At 45.2% G+C, this 24,109-nt stretch overlaps 1 protein-coding gene across 7 annotated transcripts in view; it reads left to right on the top strand.

The window, feature by feature from the left end:
• SHOC1 (shortage in chiasmata 1) overlaps positions 1-24,109 on the top strand; it is a 642,525-nt gene that overhangs the window by 291,934 nt on the left and 326,482 nt on the right. For all 7 annotated transcript variants that reach the window (XM_063914688.1, XM_063914690.1, XM_063914693.1 and 4 more), the window contains one exon: positions 10,200-10,682. In XM_063914688.1, coding sequence (XP_063770758.1) covers positions 10,200-10,682 — 483 coding nt within the window. The remainder of the gene's footprint in view (positions 1-10,199; positions 10,683-24,109) is intronic.

Here is a 24,109-nt window from a genome sequence, read left to right as displayed (position 1 = left end):
GCGTCCCTCTTTTTACACATTACTGCAGACAGCGTCCCCTTATTACACATTACTGCAGACAGCGTCCCCTTATTACACATTACTGCAGACAGCGTCCCCTTTCTACACATTACAGCAGACAGAGTTCACCTTTTACACATTACGGCAGACAGCGTCCCGTTTTTACACATTACGGCAGACAGTCTCCCTTTTTACACATTACTGCAGACAGCCTCCCCTTTTTACACATTACGGCAGACAGCGTCCCCTTTTTTACACATTATGGCAGACAGCGTCTCCTTTTTTACACATTACTGCAGACAGCGTCCCCTTTTTACACATTACAGCAGAGTCCCCTTTTTTACACATTACGGCAGACAGTCCCCCTTTTTACACATTACGGCAGACAGCGTGCCCTTTTTACACATTACGGCAGACAGTGTCCCCTTTTTACACATTACGGCATGCAGCGTCCCCTTTTTACACATAACGGCAGACAGCGTCCCCTTTTTTACACATTACTACAGACAGCGTCCCCTTTTTTACACATTACGGCAGACAGAGTCCCCTTTTTTACACATTACGGCAGACAGCGTCCCTCTTTTTACACATTACTGCAGACAGCGTCCCCTTATTACACATTACTGCAGACAGCGTCCCCTTTCTACACATTACAGCAGACAGAGTCCCCTTTTTACACATTACGGCAGACAGTCCCCCTTTTTACACATTACGGCAGATAGCGTCCCCCTTTTTACACATTACGACAGACAGAGTCCCCTTTTTACACATTACGCCAGACAGCGTCCCCCTTTTTACACATTACGGCAGACAGCGTCCCCTTTTTTACACATTACGGCAGACAGCGTCCCCTTTTTACACATTACGGCAGACAGCGTCCCCTTTTTACACATTACGGCAGACAGCGTCCCCTTTTTTACACATTACGGCAGACAGCGTGCCCTGTTTACACATTACGGCAGACAGCGTAGTGACCCCAGTAGTTGTGCTGCTTATACACAGTGCCCCCAGAAGTAGCTCCACTTAAACATACAGTATAGTGCCCCTAGTAATACTTATACATAATCCCCCCAATAGTAGTGCCACCTACACACACACACACACACACACACACACACTTTCTCTCACTCACTTTCTCTTTCCCTCCACTTACCTAAATCTGGCTGGCCGGATCAGGAGCAGCTTCCTCTCCCTCTTCAACACAGCACCTGGTCCGTGTAGCTCCGCCCCTCGAACCCGTGTAACTCCGTCCCCTCCGTCCGTATTAGCCTGTTTGTGTACATTGAGCCATCAGAAAACAAAGGTTTCACTGTTTCACTCTCACTCAAAAAAAATTGTGTTTCGGAATATTCCGTATTTCGGAATATTTGAATATGGGATACTCAACCTGTATTTATATTATTATATAATTACTAATTTACTTTATAGCTTTATATTACATGTTTTAAGACATTTTGTATAAAATATTGGTAATTATACTGGTAGGATTACCTCTGCCCTTTAATTTCTGCTTTCTTCTCCTTGAACTTACGTCTTGAACAAAACATCTAATTATTGACATATTATCTTAGAAGAAGAAAAAAGAATAGCTAAAGATATTGGCCCGATATGTAGTTTTTGGCTGAATCGAAAATACATATTGGACATATTGCTCAGTGTGTATGCCCAATATGCGGGTTTCCGCGGTCGCTAGCGTCGTTGCCCGGTCAGTCCTGCTGCGCGGCTTGCAACCTAGTTCTATGTAAATGAAGGACAGAGTGATATGTTGCTCCATTCTTCATGCTTCATTCTAATATATACCGAGGATCCGATACCGATCTGATCAGTTTGAAAGTTTCTTCATACCTTATAACCATATTTACACTCATTCTTCTACAGTATTTTTCAGTATATTTTTTTATTACCCACAAACGTCAGAGTGGGTAGTACAGGTTCATTGTTCTGAAACAGGCCCAGATTGAGACGTTTGGTTGGTACAAAAGCTAACGCAACTATGCAGACAGCACACAACTGTAAAACAGATGCTGAAATTATTTTGTCACAGAGGGGCAGATGTATTAAGCCTGGAGAAGTGATAAAGCAGAAGGTGATAACGCACCAGCCAGTCAGCTCCTGTAATTTTTTTCAAATCCAGCCTGTTACTTGTTAGTTGGGAGCAGATTGGCTGGTACATTGTCACCTTCTGCTTTACCTCTTCTCCAGGCGTAATACATCTGCCCTAGAGAGAGGCTTTTTTGTTACGTTCGTGGGAGGTAACAAAGGGGTGGCTTGCCAGATGTGAGCATGACGTGGCCAGTGATCCAAAGATGCTGTTGCACTGGCCCCAGCGACAATGTTCTGATGGACATTCTGAACAACCACAGGGCTGCTCTAATGTCTGATGGTGGACCGATGGTGTGTCTTTGTGTGCACAGCAGTGACTTGCGGTGAGGTCTGTGGCTGGGGAGGCACCGGATGAATCACTAAATCGCTAGCGCCGCTCCCCTCCCCGTTTAATATATTTAAAAAAAAATGGGGGAGTAATGCCATAGCAGCGGAGACACTCGGTATGGGGTCCCCTTGCCATAGCATTAAACACCCCCCAAACCAGTCAGCCCAGGGCTGAAATTACTCGGAAAGTGGGGACCCCAGAAAAATTGAATGGGGTCCCCACCCCGAGCAACAAGCAGCCAGCCCAGTGCTATGCCCCGCACCCTTGATGGCGGTGGGTGCGGGGTTCATGCCATGCTAATATTGTTCTTTACAGGGGACATACAGGTCCCAGCATGCAAGCCGCAGCATGCCGGCACTTGGAGAACCACAAGTGCCAGCAGCCCGGACATAAAGTGCCTGCTGGCACCTGTAGTCCTCCTGTACAGAAAATATTAAAATAAACACACAACACATTTTTAAAAAAAAGTTTGTTATTATTATTATTACATTTTATTTATAGGGCGCCACAAGTGTTTCGCAGCGCCGTACAAAGGACAGTACAGGGAGACAAAACTTAGCATAACAGTAAATAAATAACAAAAATGGAGTGCAGGTAACAAAGAGCAACACAGTTCTCAAAACATAATACAGCTTAGATGTAAGTAGCGAAGGAGTAATCATTGTACTACTTGGGGCTGGCGGCCATAGATAGAGATGAGCGGGGGGAGGGAGCGGAGAAGACGGGAGGGGAGGGGGTCCAAGTGGCAGGTTGTGGGGGGAGAGGATAAGATGAGGGAGTGGACTTCCTTGTCTGAGGTGGGACGGAAGCAGGACAGGGTGGGATAGATGGACGGGAGGGATGGTGGGAGCAGGGGGGCAGCAGAGGGGTGACGGGAGGAGATGTAATTTTGAATATCCTCAATTTTGGAGATGAAGAAGGAGGCAAAGTCAGTGGGAGTGAGGGAAGAGGGGAGGGGAGGAGGAGGGGGGCGAAGGAGAGTGTTGAAAGTTTCAAAGAGTCGGCGTGGACTGGAGGACTGAGAAGAGATGATTGTTTGGAAAAAGGATTGCTTGGCGAGAGAAAGAGCAGAGCTATAGGAAGAGAGGATAAACTTGAAATGGAGAAAGTCTGCCAGAGAGTGGGATCTCCTCCAGGAGCGTTCTGCAGACCGTGAACATTTTTGTAGGAATCGTGTGAGTTTGGTGTGCCAGGGTTGGGGTTTGGAGCGGCGGAGGGGGACAGATGAGAGGGGGGCCACAGAGTCAAGAGCAGCAGTAAGGGAAGAGTTATAGAAGGAGGCTGCCTGGTTGCGACAAGTCATAGTGGAAAGAGGAGAGAGGAAGGTCTCGAGGGAGGACATGATAGCGGGGTTGAGGGACCCGAGATTGCGTCTGGTGATGGTGGGTCTGGGTGTGGAGCAGAGAGGGGAAGATGAGAGGGTGAAAGAAAGCAGATGGTGGTCAGAGAGAGGGAAGGAAGAGTTAGATAAATCAGAGAGATCACATCGGTGGGTGAAGACAAGGTCGAGGGAGTGGCCGAGATTGTGAGTAGGGGTGGAGGACCATTGAGAAAGTCCAAAGGAGGTGGAAAGAGCAAGAAGGTTAGAGGAAGCTGCATTAGTGATGTCGATAGGGATGTTAAAGTCACCGAGGATGATAAAGGGGAGGTCGGAGGAGAGAAAGTGGGGAAGCCAGGCAGCAAAGTTGTCAAGGAAAGGTGTACAGCGGCCAGGGGGGCGGTAGATCACTGCCACATGGAGGTGAATGGGGTAGAAGAGGCGGATAGTGTGGACCTCAAAGGTGGAGAAGGTGAGGGAGGGCTCAGGTGGGATGACATGAAAGGTGCAGTTAGGAGAGAGAAGGATGCCCACGCCTCCACCCTGGCGGCCATCAGGTCTGACCGTGTGGGTGAAGGAGAGGCCTCCGTAGGAGAGGGCAGCAGGGGAGGTGGTGTCAGAGGAGGAGAGCCAGGTTTCAGTGATGGCGAGAAGGTTAAAAGAGTGGGAGATGAAGAGGTCGTGGATAGTTGGCAACTTGTTGCAGATTGATCTAGCATTCCAGAGTGCACAGGAGAAGGGAAGGGAGGAGACGGGGGTAATGGGGATCAGGTTGGCTGGGTTCTTAATGCGTGTGGGTAGTCTGGAAATTTGGGTGGCGGGTGATCTAGCAGTGAGGATTGGTATGGGACAAGATCGAGGAGCTATAATTCCTGTTCAGTAGTGTTGTTCAGAGGAATAGTATTGAATGGAGTGGCTGTAATAAAGAAATAACAATGAGACTGGTTGTACTGGTTCTTCACCTGGGGGGCGGGGCCTTTGGGCAGCTATTTTGCATGTCCGCCGCCTCCCCAGGGCTCCCACGGCGTCTTCTGGCTTCACCTGGTGGTCGGCGGCCGTTAAGCTCTTTTGCATGGCCTCCGCCCATTCAGGACTTCCACGGCGTCTTCTGGCTTCACCTGGTGGGCGGCAGCCGTTAAGCTCTTTGGCATAGCCGCCACCCATCCAGGACTTCCACAGCGTCTTCTTACTTCAGGAGCTCTTCTCTGCTCCTCCTCTGCCGTCAGACTGACAGCCGCTCCCTCGCGCTGACTTATAAGTCAACCAGAAGGGGCGGAGCGGTGACACGGCGAGCCGTGATTGGCTCACGGGGGCCATCTTGAATTTCAAAAATGGCGCTTCACCATGCATTTTCAATGAGCTTTTACAGCCCATTGCTTCGCCCTGCCCTCTGCCTGCCCCCGCTGCCCGGACTTTAATGTTAGCAGCGGGAGGCACAGGGGGAAAATTATTAAAATAATAAAAGAAGATATTTATCACAGACTCTGGGGGATATTCAATTATCCGCAAATTCGCGGCAATTTTTCGCCCGAAAATTTTTCGCGGCAATCGGACGAAAATTGCCGCGAAAACGCTCCGTTTTTCAATTTTTCGCAAATTCGCGGCAATTTTTTGCCCGAAAATTTTTCGCGGCAATCGGCCGAAAATTGCCGCGAAAACACTCCATTTTTCGACCTATTCAATTCCGACCGGGTTTCACGTGAAAATCCTTGCAGTGAAAAGTGCAGGTGAAAATGGGGAAATCAGCCTGTACCCCAAAAAATGCTAAACTAACATAGGAAAACAGAAGAGAAGTGTGTTAGAGATCACATTAGAGAGTTTTTGGGGACTTAAATTGTGTGAAATGGCGGTTATATGCATTTTTTTTAAAATGCAAAAAAATTATAGAAAGCAAGTTTTTTTGAGCAAAATAAATGCTCTCATTAAATTTGGGGTACATGAAAATGGGTATAAGTATATATTTGGGTCATTTTAGGGTACTTTAAAAAAAAGTGGAAACAGACTGATTACTCCCATCTGCAAGCCTAAAAAACACCTGTCCCACTCATAAAGCACCCCAATATACCTGTCCCATACCTTGAACCCCAATTTCCATCACTTTTTACTTTTTCACCCCAAAAATGACATGTCATTATTGGCCAATTAAAAATAATTAAAAACTTCAACGTGCCTAATTAGTCATAAAGGGGGGTGTCCCAGGAGTTCTGTACCATATCCAAACATTTTTACCTTAAAATAGTGACTTTTCCCAACTTTTCACCTGCTTCAGAGAAGGTGAAGTGAAATTAGTGAAAACATGATCACCGATAAATTTTCCAGGATAATTGAATAGGCTGTAATTGCATTTCACGTGAAAAGTCCGGTTTTTCACCCGAAAACCGGACTTTTCACGTGAAAAGTCCGTTATCACTGCTAATTGAATATGGCCCTCTGTGTTATAAATATCTTCTTTTTATTATTTTAATCATTATGACAGGGGAGGCACTGCCTCCCCTGACTGCACGTCCCTGGTGCACAGAGGTGGATTTGAGCCGCAGCTAGTGGGCATTTCGGCTGTCGCATTAGCATAAAGTTGCAGTCACGCTGTGCAAACAGTTTCAGTCATGGCTGCATCTGCATTCATCTCTGAATAAATCCCAGAGAGAGAGGCAACTAGAACATTAAAAGGATGGAGCAAGAGGCTGGTTAAGTGTAGAGGCATGGAGACAGCAACCCTTAGATGGAAAGAGAGCCAGAGTATTATAGTATTAGATTAAATAAAGCTACGGATATATAGGGGAACAAAGGGAGCGAGTAGGGGGTATATTTACTAAAGTGCAGATTTATAGAACTGAGATGCTTCCCATAGCAACCAATCAGATTCTACTTATCATTTATCTAGCAACTTCTAGAATATAATAGCTAGAATTTGATTGATTGATTGATTGATTGATTGATTGATTGATTGCTATGGGAAACATCTCCACTTCTATAAACATGCACTTTAGTATATATACCCCAAAGGATACTGCAGAAATAGGAGGCAAAAGGAAGACTGGTAGATATACAAAAGAGCCTTTTGAGGTTAAAAAAAAATGAAAGAAATAATGTATTTATGTATTTAGCAGCTTGCAAGATTGTAAGGTAATTTTTAAATATTAATAAATAATAAAGAAAGTGATTAGTGTTACATGCTAAGAAAGAGTGTTAGCAAGGGAAGTAATTGGGGATTAGTCAGCATTGTAAGGAGATTACAGGGAGAGAGCAGAGACTGCAGCAGCAGCCATCTACCAAGGAGAGACTGACCCTGACAGCACCTGAAGTGAACTCCACATGGAGATGCTTACAGCTGGTCATACACATGAGACTACCTGACAAACAGCGCAACTGAGCGATTTAAATAATTGAGAGCTTTATCATCACAATTCAAACACTTTTACAGTACCAGTACTTGGTAGTGAAAATTGTTTATCTTATATACTGTATGCATTCACAGAGAAAACTGAAAATGTGGCATTTCATTGGCAAACTATTAGGAGAATTTGCCCAAGACCATCACAAATTACCATACAATGCTAAGATCTAAATAGTATCGACAGTCTGACAGACATCGCTATGCTAAGTGACACCCGGTGCCGTTGAAATACCCCATGTATGGTGACTACCCCATGCTTGGTGAAGGCATGGTGGTGAAGGCATGCGCTGCAAAAAAGAGATGTGGCCTCATGGGAAGAGTGTGGCCCATCTCCGTTTTCATCACGGAGATGCTGGCTTGCCCCCAGAGACTGTCTGTCTGCAGTGATGGCTCCTACACTGTGACAGGAGCTGAGTGCTGCAAGTAATGTTACAGTGCAGTACCCGATTTCTGTCACTTAGGAGGAGCCAGCAGTTTGGTGTCCCCCCTCGGCGGGTGACATCCAGGAGTGCCCATGCCCCCTATTGATGCCACTGAGGGCCCACCCCCTCCTCTAGGGATAAGGTTCCAGACTGTGCCCTTGAATTATACATTATACTTCACAGGACTATATAGTGTATTTTCTACAGTGCATTGCTGTCATTAATCTGGTACATTATCATGTATAGACTAGCAGTGTGTACTATATATAGTTATCAAGGGGCCCAGACAATGCACTCTCTAATGGTTACGCAAAACACTGTGGTACCTGGCCAAACCCCCTCTGGAGGCTGGCCACACCCCTAAGCATGGGCCCCTACTACTGCATTCCCCAAGTGAGCCTTTCATGCCCCAGTCAGATACTGAAGGACAATAATTCAATTCAACAATTATGTATAAAACTGGCATAGCCACATAACTCCGTAGGGTACAGTGACTCCAAGTGAAATAGAACATGAAACATTTTTAAACATTTTTTATTTGAAAAATATATGCATGTATTTATGTATTTAAAATATACGTGCCGACATCCTGGCTGCTCTCTCCGGGAGAGAGCAGCCAGGTCGGCTCAGCAGGGAAGCGGGGCAGGGCTATGATGTACATAAGGGGCGGGATGGATGTGGAGCATGGGTGGGGTTATCATGGCACATCATTTAAGCCACGCCCCCTGCTCTGTAATGCGATTACCGACATACTGCAGGGGGCATGGCTATGATAAGCGATTCGGCAAGAATCGCATCATCGACTGCCCGGACCGCCCACTTTACTCAAAAAGTGGGCAGCAGGGCAGGGCAGGACTTGAAAAATCGGGAGACTTGCCTGCTCTTCCGGGAAGCCGGGAGGGTCACCCAATTTTCGGGAGCCTACCGCTTATTCCGAGAGAGTAGGCAAGTATGATTTAAAAAGGTTGAAATGTGTCCAAAAAACTTGCATTGTGTTTGTCCAAATAATAGAACTGTAATATTAAATGATTATATTTATATATATCTATATATATCTATCTATATCTATATATCTATATATATCTATATATATCTATATATATATATAAAACTAAAAGACCAGCACTCCAGTGTACCAATAATCAAAAGCTGCGGTGCCCTCCTGGTGACTCGAGGTCACTATGTAGCTATGTGTGTGGGAGGCGGCACTCAAACAGGCTCAAGTAAATGCAAAAAGCATGGGTATTTTATTAGACCAAACTGGCCGACATGTTTCGGGGCAAATACCCTGTCCTCAGGGCCAAACAGCAGTGAAAAGACTGTGAATAACAAAACATACATATATACAAAAACATCCTTTAGACCTGAACACACTCACCTGTCCATCGGCACCACCGCCAGCCAGACCGCTCTGCTGTCTTCCGCATCGCTGGATGATGACGTGTCGGGTGTGCCGGGTGAACAGGAGAGTTTCCATGGGAACCGTGGAAGCGTCCGTACGGGCGCTGTCTCAGAGTCCCTGCAGACACTAAACAAAAACTATACAAATTAAACTTTAAAACACACACAGTGTGGGCATTAATACATTAACAGACTACAGCTCAATTATAAACTTAAAGCTGAGGAAGTCCCAGAACGGGACGAAACGCGTTGGTTTTGTCTTTTTCTGACTGTATATCTATCCATGCTGCATGCTGGTAAAGAAAAGGCTTACTCAAGCATCTATTCCATGTATGCCACATAGTGTCAAAGAACTGTGCCATTCAACGGATTACTAATTTGAAATTGTATCTCTGTGTTTATATGCTGATGTTACGTTTTGTGTTAACAATAAATACCAAAACAGTTTTTTAAGAAAGTTGTTTTTAATTATGTACTAATATGATGAACAGTACTTCTTGATAGCGCCCTCAGATCTGTATATTATATATATATATATATAGTCCAAAAAATGAACCCGCACTTGTTGCAATCAGAAGTGCAACATAATGGGTGCCTTCAGTGAATTAATGGATAAAATAAGACATTAAGATTATGTAAATCAATACATGGTTTACTATTGGAGTGCCGCAGCCTCTTGTGTCTTATTTTATACATATATATATATATATATATATATACACACACACACACACACACGGTATCCGGCTGATAGGTCGACAGTTAGAAGGTTGATACCAAATGATCGACAGGCACATACTGTTGTCGTTATGGTCAAAAGGTCAACAGGTTCAAATGGTCAACACGGCAATGGTCAATATGAGGTTTTTGTTTTTTTAAATGTTTTCAACTTTTTCATACTTTACCATCCACATGGACTACAATTGGGAACAGTAACCTGTGCCGAGTGCAAAGCTGTGAAGAGACACGGTGCACTATTTGGGGTTTCACGTGCTGCAAGGTAGAATTTGACACCCAAAAAACATGAAAAAATCATGTCGACATTTTCAAGTGTCGACCATTTCTGTATTGACCTTTTGACCCTGTTGACCTTTTGACTATGTCAGCCTTGTGCATGTTGACCATTTTGAATCGATTTAGACCTTTTGGCTACTATTGTATGGCTACACCATTACGTTCAACATGTGCATTTGCTATATAAAGTACTGTAATTGATAAATCTATTTTTTTAAGGTATATTGGAAGAAAGTGTATGTCAGTGTTCACTGAAACAAAATATCATCGTTCATAATCATGAAGAACAAGCTCGCTCTCGTGACTCTTCTCCATCTAAAATAATCCATATACAGCCCCCTTCACAGAGAAATGTCAGTGTGACTTTTGCGGACCCCATTTCTACCGCAGATACTACACACTCACTTATACATGAGAATGAAGAAGATGAATCCAGTGTATTGCTGCCTTTACAAAAACATGAACCAAAACAGAATTTACAATCCATAACAACAGCAGCGTCATCAATCAGCCATGTGAAGCCAGCTAACATTAATCTAAGAGACACTTGTAAAGCACACAAGAGTATGGACGGTGGCCTTTGTGGACCTGAGAAACTAGCAAAGAATGATGCTGATCTGCTGTCCAGCTTTATTGTTCTTAGAACCAAAAGCTTATTAGGTCAGGCTGAAAACAGACAGACAGAGAAACTTCAAGTGCACGGTAATCATTTTTAAAATATGGGACTAATTTAAAGATGTATGCGAATGCAAAGCGAAAATGTACATAGGGGTCTATTTACTAAGCCTTGGATGGAGATAAAGTGGACGGAGATAAAGTACCAGCCAATCAGCTCCTAACTGTCATGTCATACCCTCCAACTGTACCTTTTTAGCAGGTACAGTACCTTTATTTTACGGTCTGTACCGATTTTTGGCTCTCCAAGCTTCCATTGAAAGTATAGGAAAGGGCGCGTGGCCACGCCACTTTTCTTAATTTGTACCAATTTGTATGTGTAAAATGGTGGAGGGTATGTCATGTCACAGGCTGGGTTTGAAAAATGACAGTTAGGAGCCAAATGGCTGGTGCTTTATCTCCGTCCACTTTATCTCCATCCAAGGCTTAGTAAATAGTCCCTACATGTAATTTTGCATATAATTAACTTGCATTTCCCTGGAAAGCAGAACACGGGTAGGCAAATTTAGGCTAAGTACATCTTCAGGAGGATTGGGTCCTGGAGGTCTTAGTACATACACAATTATGCTGATGACTATCAGCAGTACTGTTTAGCCATTGCAGATTGCGTATAGAACACTCCAGCTTAAATAATTAGCCTCGCAGCTGCATTATTTCAAATTGTGGCTGTCTTATTGCGTTAGTTAATTCACAGCAACCACAAGTTATATTAATTTCAAGACAAGTGATACAAATGAAAACAGTGCTAAAAACAATACATGTTTATTGCATATCATAATGGAAATCCTATAGTGTATTTAAACTGCGGTCAGTTGGAAAAATCTGTAAAAAAATATAAGAGGACAAGCACCTGATAGTGTAGCTTAATTAAGAAATAATTTAAAGTGCTACTGTAGGTACTTGCGTACCATAGTGAGATTTGTGGAAGACTTATCTGTTTGTAATGAGATTGGGTTCTGCATCTTTTCCATCCCAAAATATACCCAATGCATGGATCTTCACAAATTCCAGTGTAAATTTAGGAAACATGAGAGGATATAATAGCGTAATAATTTTAATTGTAAATAAAATAAAAGTTATTCATCTGTGGGTCTTTCAGCCCTTATTAGGTTACCTTAGAGATTGTTTTCTTTTTGTGAATCAATACAGGAAGAGCTAGCTCATTAGTGCTTTACTTTTAAAACATACCACAGTATAAATACAAACTACAGTAAATACAAAAAAAATATAGTTTATCTGGATATGGTGCGAGTCCCTTCAGGAGGTGTAGGCCTAAACTTAGAAACAAGAGATTCTAATATTCCAGAGGGTTTAGAGAGTCCAGTTGATGAATAAATATAATTAAGGAAACCAAATGTCCCAGTTACTCCAGCTGGCACTCCAAAACAATGGTATATGGGCCTAGTTCAGCATAGGCCGTAGATGTGCGTACACTGACATGTGGGGAGACGCCCAGCACAGGGCAAGTCCACTCCGCATGCTGGGTCCTGTTCCCCCTGCAAACTTACGAGCGCATCGCATGACGGCGATGCTCTCGCATGTTTAGGGATGACTTCTGCCTACGCAGCTTAGTGTCAGGTCCGGGTGTTTTTGTGAATCCGTTAACCCGGGACCAACCACAGGTGTAGGTGCTGGGCTATGAAGAAAGCAGGGAGGACGAAGAAAGTTCCGATTCATATATTTATTCAAAATAACAATTCAGTAAAGAGTTAACTGACAAGTTGTTAATCATCATATTATACTGAAGTATTGCAGGAATAATATGCAAAAGAAAACTCAAAAATACATAAAAGAAATGTTCATGGAAACATATGCAAAACAAGCTGATGAATAAATGTTGGATTGTCCAAATATAAACGAGCTTTGATGCTGAACTGCAGAATATGATTAACTGGATAATGCAGACATGAAGAGATAACTGTAAGGATTTGCAATGGAGTTTTGAGAGTTAACTGAGAGACTGAAGAATTATCCTTGTTATGACAACATAGCAAATATAAACAAGCTTTGATGCTGAACTGCAGAATGTTATTAACTGGATAATGCAGACATGAAGAGATAACTGTAAGGATTTGCAATGGAGTTTTGAGAGTTAACTGAGAGACTGTGATGAATTATCCTTGTAATGACAACATAGCAAATAAAAGTACTGAATTGGGTTACTTGCGGGTTCCGGAGATCACTGTGAAACTGTAGTAGAAGACAAGGTGATGAATGGGTTAAATGCAGAGTTGAACAAACGAACAGCTGAGAGAAACAGAATCCTCCAGACTTTGAATGATAGGCAGACTGACAAGGTAACCTCATGCAGGACACTGGGAATCCAACTATTTCCAATAGGAGTGCAATTAACTGACAGCACAGCAGAGAGCCGGTGGATCTTTCAGCAGTGAAGGCTGCAGACAGACCTCTGGGAACGGAGGCGATATCTGGACCACGGGAATCACACAGGAATGCACGGAGAGAGCTCAGAGCTAGAGCACAGCTTTGATACAACAAAGCACTGGCCCAGAGTAACATAATCCCAGCCTACTTAAAGGCAGCACAAGCACGGGATTGGCTTACACCTGCCCACAGGTGTTTTCACAAGTGCTCTGTATTAGCTATTTGGTCTCCAACATGGCCACCTCCTATACAGCAGACACACCGCAGTGCCTTAGGCCATTTGGTCCCCGCACTCACAGTTCCCAGACTCTGCATTACCTGTGCCATTGATCACGCCGTGTCCCCACACGGGCGCACAGCACCGCGAGCAACCGCACTGGCAACGGATGAACCCCAGAACCCGCAGAGGTAAGAGACCGGTTCGTGACAGTACCCCCTCCTCTAAGGGTGGTCTCCGAACACCTTTGAACCTTATCAGGATTTTTGGAGAAGTATTTCTGTACCAGTCTTGGAGCATGAACATCTTCAGAGAAAACCCAGGATCTTTCCTCTGGACCGTAACCCTTCCAGTCGACCAGAAACTGTAAACGTCCATATCGGGAACGTGAGTCCACAATCTCTTTAACTTCAAATTCCTCATTCTGCAAAGAGTGAACTTTAGGAGCTTTGGACTGGGTAGTACGGAACTTATTGAGAATCAAAGGCTTCAGTAAAGATGTATGAAAGGCGTTAGGAATTCTCAAAGACGGTGGCAACTTGACTTTGTATGACACAGGGTTGAGTACCTTAACAATGGGAAATGGACCAATAAACTTGGGAGCAAATTTCTTAGAAGGAACTTTGAACTTGAGATTGCGCGTAGAAATCCAAACTTGGTCTCCCACTTTGTAACTCGGTACAGCTTTACGTTTTCTATCTGCAAAAGATTTATAACGAGCGGAAGTTTTGACCAAGGACTTACGTACACAACTCCAGATGCTAGATAGACGTTGAAGCTCTTGATCTGCTGCTGGAACCTCTAGGGCTGGCAATGGATGAAACTCTGGTGGAGAACTTCTTGAACTCTTATGTTGGGCACATTTAGGACATGCTGCTATAAACTCTTGGACATCGGCTTTGAGACGTGGCCACCAATAAGACTGTTGAATAAATTTGAGAGTCTTTAGAACCCCAGGATGACCCATGAAGGAAGAGGAGTGAGCCCAGGTAAGCAGCCGTTTTCGAAGACTTGTGGCGACAAAGGTCTTGCCAGGCGGAGGAACTGGAGAGGTTCGAGTCATTAAGAAGGACGTAGGATTCACAATGGCTTGATTCGTGGTAGCATCATTTAATTCAGAAGAAGCAAAGGACCGGGAAAGGGCATCTCCCTTTTTGTTCTGAGACCCTGGACGATAGGTGAGTTTGAAATCAAATCGTGAGAAGAAAAGCGCCCATCGAGCTTGTCGTGGATTCAAACACTGAGCTGACTGCAGATACAGAAGATTCTTATGATCAGTATAAACTGTAATGCGATGTTGAGCTCCTTCTAGAAGGTATCTCCACTCCTCAAATGCCAACTTGATGGCAAGTAACTCTTGCTCACCGATTGCATAATTACGCTCTGCCGGGAGGAACTTACGGGAGAAATATCCGCAGGGATGGACCTTTTTATCTTCAAAGACTTGTGACAACACAGCTCCTACTGCTTCTGTAGATGCATGCACCTCTAGTAGAAAGGGACGATTCAAATCAGGCTGTCGAAGAATGGGGGCTGACACAAAGGCTTGCTTTAAATCAGAGAAGGCTTTGATTGCTTCAGAAGACCAGTTCGTAGGATTTGCTCCCTTGCGAGTTAGGGCTGTGATAGGAGCAGCTAACGTAGAATAATTCTTAATGAATCTCCTATAGAAATTAGCAAAGCCAAGAAATCGCTGAATCCCCTTGAGAGTTGTAGGAGTGGACCAATCCCGGATAGCTCGCGTCTCTGGGATGGATAGCGGATGAATTTGTCCCCTAGGAGGGGTCTTGCCCGGAACCAGGACGACTGGGCAGTCCCATTCACGATGAGGAGGTAGAGAGTCTGCTGCTTGCTTACTGGAAACATCCGCAAGGGATTGATACACCGGAGGTAGACCGGAAAGGCTAATTGACCGAAGAGGTACAATTGTAGCTACACAGTCCTTGGTACAAGATTTACCCCATGAAAGGACTTCCATGGTTTGCCAATTAAGTTGAGGATTATGTTTCTGCAGCCAAGGTAAACCAAGTATCACATCTTGAGAGGCTTTGGGAATCACGTAGAAGGAGAGGTATTCGGAATGGAGCTCACCAACTTTCATCTTGAGACATACGGTTCGATGAGTAATTATACCATCTGGAATTCGACTTCCATCCACTGCTGTAACAGCAACTGCTGCTTCCAGGGGCATGGTTTGAACTTTAGACCGTATGACAAAGGCTGAGGAGATGAAGTTCTTGGCTGCCCCGGAATCTAGGAGGGCTGAAACTTTCACTGTAGAACTTGGAACTTCTAATTGAATAGACAAGGTTGGCTCTTTCCCAGAACGTGATTCTAAAGTAACTCCTAGCTTAACCTCTCTTGAATAAGCTAGGAGGCGAGAGTTTCCCGGTCGGAGTTTGCAGAATTTAACTAAATGTTCGGAGGACCCACAGTACATGCAGAGGTTACCCTGTCGACGACGAAGTCGTTCCTCCTCTGTGAGGCGAGAGTGCCCAATCTGCATAGGTTCTTCAGTCATTACTGGAGACTGTGATGAAGAATCTTGTCGAGGGCTAGGATGATCACGTGGACTGGATCGCTCTGCCCTGGATTTCTCTAAACATCGCTCCCTGTAACGTAGATCAAGTTTGTTACAGAGAGAAATCAATTCATCCAGTTTAATTGGCACATCCCGGATAGTTAAATCATCCTTGATTCTTTCTGAAAGTCCATTCCAAAACGCGGCGATCAGGGCCTCCTCATTCCAGTTTAACTCTGAAGACAACGTGCGAAACTGAATAATATATTGACTGACAGGACGTAAACCTTGACGTAGACGGAGAATCTCCAAGGATGCTGAGGTGGTCCTGCCTGGTTCGTCAAAGATTCTCCGGAAGGAAGATACGAACTCTTTGTAATTAGAGAGGATAGGATCACCTCTCTCCCATAATGGTGATGCCCACTCCAGAGCCTGACCGGAGAGGAGGGCAATAATATATGCAACCTTAGAACGAGCTGATGGGAAACTGGCAGACATCAGTTCAAACTGGATCTCGCATTGATTCAGGAATCCTCTGCAAAGTTTTGGAGTTCCGTCAAACTTACTCGGAGAGGGTAACTGCAAGCGGGACGTAGGCAGCGTCACAGGAGAAGCTGTAGTGGTAACTGGGACATCTGGGGCTGGAATCTGGACTTGGAACGTTTTAATAGCCGTATGAAGAGTCTCTAAACGGTCTGCCATAGTTTGCATAAACTGCACTATTTGTGTCTGTATAGACTCCTGGTTTTCCAGACGGGAAAGGATATCTGACGTAGCACCGCCTCCTGCGAATTGGTCACTTGACGGATCCATGTGGCCAGTGCTTACTGTCAGGTCCGGGTGTTTTTGTGAATGCGTTAACCCGGGACCAACCACAGGTGTAGGTGCTGGGCTATGAAGAAAGCAGGGAGGACGAAGAAAGTTCCGATTCATATATTTATTCAAAATAACAATTCAGTAAAGAGTTAACTGACAAGTTGTTAATCATCATATTATACTGAAGTATTGCAGGAATAATATGCAAAAGAAAACTCAAAAATACATAAAAGAAATGTTCATGGAAACATATGCAAAACAAGCTGATGAATAAATGTTGGATTGTCCAAATATAAACGAGCTTTGATGCTGAACTGCAGAATATGATTAACTGGATAATGCAGACATGAAGAGATAACTGTAAGGATTTGCAATGGAGTTTTGAGAGTTAACTGAGAGACTGAAGAATTATCCTTGTTATGACAACATAGCAAATATAAACAAGCTTTGATGCTGAACTGCAGAATGTTATTAACTGGATAATGCAGACATGAAGAGATAACTGTAAGGATTTGCAATGGAGTTTTGAGAGTTAACTGAGAGACTGAAGAATTATCCTTGTTATGACAACATAGCAAATATAAACAAGCTTTGATGCTGAACTGCAGATTGTGTTTAACTGGTTAATGCAGACATGGAGAATTAACTGTAAGAATTGGCAATGGAGCTTTGAGAGTTAACTGAGAGACTGTGATGAATTATCCTTGTAATGACAACATAGCAAATAAAAGTACTGAATTGGGTTACTTGCGGGTTCCGGAGATCACTGTGAAACTGTAGTAGAAGACAAGGTGATGAATGGGTTAAATGCAGAGTTGAACAAACGAACAGCTGAGAGAAACAGAATCCTCCAGACTTTGAATGATAGGCAGACTGACAAGGTAACCTCATGCAGGACACTGGGAATCCAACTATTTCCAATAGGAGTGCAATTAACTGACAGCACAGCAGAGAGCCGGTGGATCTTTCAGCAGTGAAGGCTGCAGACGGACCTCTGGGAACGGAGGCGATATCTGGACCACAGGAATCACACAGGAATGCACGGAGAGAGCTCGGAGCTAGAGCACAGCTTTGATACAACAAAGCACTGGCCCAGAGTAACATAATCCCAGCCTACTTAAAGGCAGCACAAGCACGGGATTGGCTTACACCTGCCCACAGGTGTTTTCACAAGTGCTCTGTATTAGCTATTTGGTCTCCAACATGGCCACCTCCTATACAGCAGACACACCGCAGTGCCTTAGGCCATTTGGTCCCCGCACTCACAGTTCCCAGACTCTGCATTACCTGTGCCATTGATCACGCCGTGTCCCCACACGGGCGCACAGCACCGCGAGCAACCGCACTGGCAACGGATGAACCCCAGAACCCGCAGAGGTAAGAGACCGGTTCGTGACACTTAGCTGCTAAGGTAGACGGCAACACGCCATCTTTTGGGTCGCAGTGGCTGCGTGTGACTTCATGCAGCCGCCACGGCCCGCCCCACAGACGGTCTGAACAACGCAGCAAACCCCTAATGCTGCCCGCAAAATGTCGACGCAACGCCCTCTCCCTGTCAATCAGACAGAGGCATTCACATATGTGAGATGCCATTGCATCTCACTGTGTGCGCACGCGCACACTCCAGACAGATTCAACATGCAAACACATTCGTATCTGCATTCCATGCTGAATTAAGCCCAATATACTTTGCATTCAGTATATAGAACAAACCCTCATTGTTCCATCTAGGTCAGGCTTCATTTCTGGATTTATTTGTTAAGTCTATCTTTTTAATAAAATTTCATATCTAAAATGTAACTAGTATGTTATAACTGTCCAGACAATTGTCTTTCTTCCCTTCATTATATTATTATATTGTATACAAATTGAGTAAACTGTAAGCTGTATCACTATGCTATCATTGGGTTCAAGTATAACTACTTGTAGGTCTGGTGCAAATGGTGCAAATGCCACGTTTATGAGCTGAGCTGCCCCTGATTGAACAACCACAAGAATGTGTTTCTTGTGTGCATCTGTTCCTATGCAGGTTCGGGGCTCTAATGCATGTCCCTCTAAATTATTATGTAGAAAAGAAAATGGGTACCAGCGCTGGCTGAATGGGGTCAAGTTGATATATTATCAACAATACTAAAAGTAATGATAATAATAATAACAACAATAATTGTAATGATAATGATAATAATAATGCGGATGGTTTGTTCTATGTGAAAAAACAATAACAATTTAATAACATCTCATATAAGACAATTCTAAAAGAAGAGGAATTCCTCTCGCCACTAGGTGGCGATAAAAGCTTGAATATAGCTTATCTGGACAAAATTCATAAATTTCACATTCTCCAATATTGAAGTATGTCCAATCCTAAAGGCTAGGACAGCTTCCCTCTGTGCATTCACTGTACTGGGTGGATATTTACCAGATCCCCTTGTTGATGTGCATCAGCCTTGGAACAAGTCCATGATGTAGCTGTAGGGGTATAGCCAATTTAATGGAGAAATCCAGTGATGGGAGAAAGTCCAAATAGTGCCAAGGAGGACACGGCTTTTGCGTGCCGGTTGGGAGAACGGAGTCCAGATGGAGCAGATAAATTCAAATCCAGATAGGCAGGGCTATCTGGATTTGAATTTATCTGCTCCATCTGGACTCCGTTCTCCCAACCGGCACGCAAAAGCCGTGTCCTCCTTGGCACTATTTGGACTTTCTCCCATCACTGGATTTCTCCATTAAATTGGCTATACCCCTACAGCTACATCATGGACTTGTTCCAAGGCTGATGCACATCAACAAGGGGATCTGGTAAATATCCACCCAGTACAGTGAATGCACAGAGGGAGGCTGTCCTAGCCTTTAGGATTGGACATACTTCAATATTGGAGAATGTGAAATTTATGAATTTTGTCCAGATAAGCTATATTCAAGCTTTTATCGCCACCTAGTGGCGAGAGGAATTCCTCTTCTTTTAGAATTGTCTTATATGAGATGTTATTAAATTGTTATTGTTTTTTCACATAGAACAAACCATCCGCATTATTATTATCATTATCATTACAATTATTGTTGTTATTATTATTATCATTACTTTTAGTATTGTTGATAATATATCAACTTGACCCCATTCAGCCAGCGCTGGTACCCATTTTCTTTTCTACTACTTAGTTTTTGAGGAACTGACCTTCCTCCTACCTGCTGCTGTTGGCCGCGCACCTGCTTATTTGTTATTTTCCTCTAAATTATTATGTTTAAATTAAGGTTGACTGTCATGATTTAAATAGTACTTTTACAAGAGGAACTACATCCTATTTTCTCTAACGTCCTAGTGGATGCTGGGGACTCCGTAAGGACCATGGGGAATAGACGGGCTCCGCAGGAGACATGGGCACTTTAAGAAATAATTTGGATTCTGGTGTGCTCTGGCTCCTCCCTCTATGTCCCTCCTCCAGACCTCAGTTTGAATCTGTGCCCGGACGAGCTGGGTGCTACTCAGTGAGCTCTCCTGAGCTTGCTATAAGAAAGTATTTTGTTAGGTTTTTTATTTTCAGGGAGCTCTGCTGGCAACAGACTCCCTGCATCATGGGACTGAGGGGAGAGAAGCAGCCATTCTCTCTGAAGATAGGTCCTGCTTCTTAGGCTACTGGACACCATTAGCTCCAGAGGGATCATACACAGGATCTCACCCTCGTCGTCCGATCCCAGAGCCGCGCCGCCGTCCCCCTCGCAGAGCCGGAAGACAGAAGCGGGTGATAGAAGCAAGAAGACTTCGAAATCGGCGGCAGAAGACTCCAGTCTTCACTGAGGTAGCGCACAGCACTGCAGCTGTGCGCCATTGCTCCCACACTACACCCACATACTCCAGTCACTGTAGGGTTCAGGGCGCAGGGGGGGGGGGGGGCGCCCTGGGCAGCAATTAGGAACCTCTTGGCAAAAGTTGGCCATATATACAGTTGGGCACTGTATATATGTATGAGCCCCCGCCATAATTTTACACAGAAATGCGGGACAGAAGCCCGCCGCTGAGGGGGCGGGGCTTCTTCCTCAGCACTCGCCAGCGCCATTTTCTCTCCACAGCTCCGCTGAGAGGAAGCTCCCCAGGCTGTCCCCTGCAGATTCAAGGTAGAGGAGGGTAAAAAGAGAGGGGGGGCACATAAATTTGGCGCAAAAATATAATATACAGTAGCTACTGGGTTAACACTAAGTTACTGTGTGATTCCTGGGACATATAGCGCTGGGGTGTGTGCTGGCATACTCTCTCTCTGTCTCTCCAAAGGGCCTTGTGGGGGAACTGTCTTCAAAAAAGAGCATCCCCTGTGTGTTTGTGGTGTGTCGGTACGCTTGTGTCGACATGTTTGACGAGGAAGGCTATGTGGAAGCAGAGCGGGAGCAAATGAATGTGGAGTCTCCGCCGACGGCGCCGACCCCTGATTGGATGGATTTGTGGAAGGTTTTAAATGATAATGTTAATTCCTTGCATAAAAGGTTGGATAAAGCTGAAACCTTAGGACAGTCAGGGTCTCAACCCATGCCTGATCCGATGTCGCAGAGGCCGTCAGCGTCTCAGAAGCGCCCACTATCCCAAATTGTTGACACAGATACCGACATGGATTCTGACTCCAGTGTCGATTACGATGATGCAAAGTTACAGCCTAAATTGGCTAAAGCCATCCGTTATATGATTATAGCAATGAAGGATGTGTTGCACATCACAGAGGAAACCCCAGTCCCTGACAAGAGGGTTCATATGTATGGGAAAAAAAGGCAGGAGGTGACCTTTCCCTCTTCACATGAGCTAAATGAGTTATGTGAAAAGGCTTGGGAATCTCCAGATAAAAAACTGCAGATTTCCAAACGGATGCTTATGGCGTATCCTTTCCCACCAACGGACAGGTTACGCTGGGAATCCTCCCCTAGGGTGGACAAAGCTCTCACACGCTTATCCAAGAGGGTAGCCCTGCCGTCACAGGACACGGCCACCCTAAAAGATGCTGCGGATAGAAAGCAAGAGGGTACCCTGAAGTCCATTTATATACATTCAGGTACCTTACTAAGGCCGGCAATTGCGTCGGCCTGGGTGTGTAGTGCTGTAGCAGCATGGACGGATACCTTGTCTGAGGAACTTGATACCTTAGACAAGGATACTATATTAATGACCCTGGGGCATATAAAAGACGCTGTCCTATATATGAGAGATGCTCAAAGAGACATTAGCCTACTGGGCTCTAGAATAAATGCAATGTCGATTTCTGCCAGAAGGGTCCTGTGGACTCGGCAATGGACAGGCGATGCCGACTCAAAAAGGCACATGGAGGTTTTACCTTACAAGGGTGAGGAACTGTTTGGGGAGGGTCTCTCGGACCTGGTCTCCACAGCTACTGCTGGAAAGTCAATTTTTTTGCCATATGTTCCCTCACAATCTAAGAAAGCACCGTATTACCAAATGCAGTCCTTTCGATCACAAAAAGGCAAGAAAGTCCGAGGTGCGTCCTTTCTTGCCAGAGGCAGGGGCAGAGGAAGGAAGCTGCACAACACAGCTAGTTCCCAGGAACAGAAGTCCTCCCCGGCTTCCACTAAATCCACCGCATGACTCTGGGGCTCCACAGGCGGAGCTAGGGCCGGTGGGGGCGCGTCTCCGAAATTTCAGCCACAAGTGGGTTCACTCCCAGGTGGATCCCTGGGCAATAGAGATTGTGTCTCAGGGATACAAGCTGGAATTCGAAGAAATGCCCCCTCACCGATACTTCAAATCGGCCCTGCCAGCTTCCCCATTAGAGAGGAAAGTAGTGTTAGCTGCAATTCACAAATTGTATCTTCAGCAGGTGGTGGTCAAGGTTCCCCTCCTTCAACAAGGGAAGGGTTGTTATTCGACCATGTTTGTGGTACCGAAACCGGACGGTTCGGTCAGACCCATATTAAATTTAAAATCCCTGAACATATACCTGAAAAGGTTCAAGTTCAAGATGGAATCGCTCAGAGCGGTCATTGCAAGCCTGGAAGAGGGGGATTTTATGGTGTCACTGGACATAAAGGATGCATACCTTCATGTCCCCATTTATCCACCTCATCAGGCGTACCTCAGATTTGTGGTACAGGATTGTCATTACCAATTTCAGACGTTGCCGTTTGGTCTCTCCACGGCACTGAGAATATTTACCAAGGTGATGGCAGAAATGATGGTACTCCTGCGGAAGCAAGGGGTCGCAATTATCCCATACTTGGACGATCTCCTCATAAAAGCGAGGTCAAGAGAGCAGTTACTGATCAGCGTAGCACGCTTTCTGGAAGTGTTAGGACAGCACGGCTGGATTCTGAATATTCCAAAGTCGCAGTTGATTCCTACGACTCGTCTGCCCTTCCTGGGCATGATTCTGGACACAGACCAGAAGAGGGTTTATCTCCCGATGGAGAAGGCTCAGGAACTCATGACACTGGTCAGAGAGCTATTAAAACCAAAAAAGGTGTCGGTGCATCACTGCACACGAGTCCTGGGAAAGATGGTGGCATCTTATGAGGCCATTCCCTTCGGCAGGTTCCATGCGAGGACCTTTCAATGGGATCTCCTGGACAAGTGGTCCGGATCACATCTTCAGATGCATCGGTTAATCACCCTATCCCCGAGGGCCAGGGTGTCTATCATGTGGTGGCTGCAGAGTGCTCACCTTCTGGAGGGCCGCAGATTCGGCATTCAGGACTGGGTCCTGGTGACCACGGATGCAAGCCTCCGGGGGTGGGGGGCAGTCACGCAGGGAAGAAATTTCCAAGGCCTGTGGTCAAGTCAGGAGACTTGCCTTCACATCAACATCCTGGAACTAAGGGCCATATACAACGCCCTACGTCAAGCGGAGTCCCTACTTCGCGACCAACCGATTCTGATTCAGTCAGACAACATAACCGCAGTGGCTCATGTAAACCGCCAAGGCGGCACAAGGAGCAGAGTGGCGATGGCGGAAGCCACCAGGATTCTTCGCTGGGCGGAGAATCACGTAAGTGCACTGTCAGCAGTGTTCATCCCGGGAGTGGACAACTGGGAAGCAGACTTCCTCAGCAGGCACGACCTCCACCCGGGAGAGTGGGGACTTCATCAAGAAGTCTTCACACAGATTACAAGTCGGTGGGAACTACCACAGATAGACATGATGGCGTCACACCTCAACAAAAAGCTACAGAGCTATTGCGCCAGGTCAAGGGATCCTCAGGCGGTAGCTGTAGACGCCCTGGTGACACCGTGGGTGTTCCAGTCGGTCTATGTATTTCCTCCTCTTCCTCTCATACCCAAGGTACTGAGGATAATAAGAAAAAGAGGAGTAAGAACAATTCTCATTGTTCCAGATTGGCCACGAAGGACTTGGTATCCAGATCTGCAAGAATTGCTCACAGAGGATCCGTGGCCTCTTCCTCTAAGACAGGACCTGTTGCAACAGGGACCCTGTCTCTTCCAAGACTTACCGCGGCTGCGTTTGACGGCATGGCGGTTGAACGCCGGATCCTAGCAGAAAAGGGTATTCCGGAGGAGGTCATTCC

The sequence above is a fragment of the Pseudophryne corroboree genome, chromosome 1 (assembly GCF_028390025.1).
Source record: "Pseudophryne corroboree isolate aPseCor3 chromosome 1, aPseCor3.hap2, whole genome shotgun sequence".
NCBI lineage: Eukaryota > Metazoa > Chordata > Amphibia > Anura > Myobatrachidae > Pseudophryne > Pseudophryne corroboree.
The sequence above is the reverse complement of the archived record's forward strand: the minus strand, read 5'-3'. Positions and strand labels throughout refer to the sequence as shown.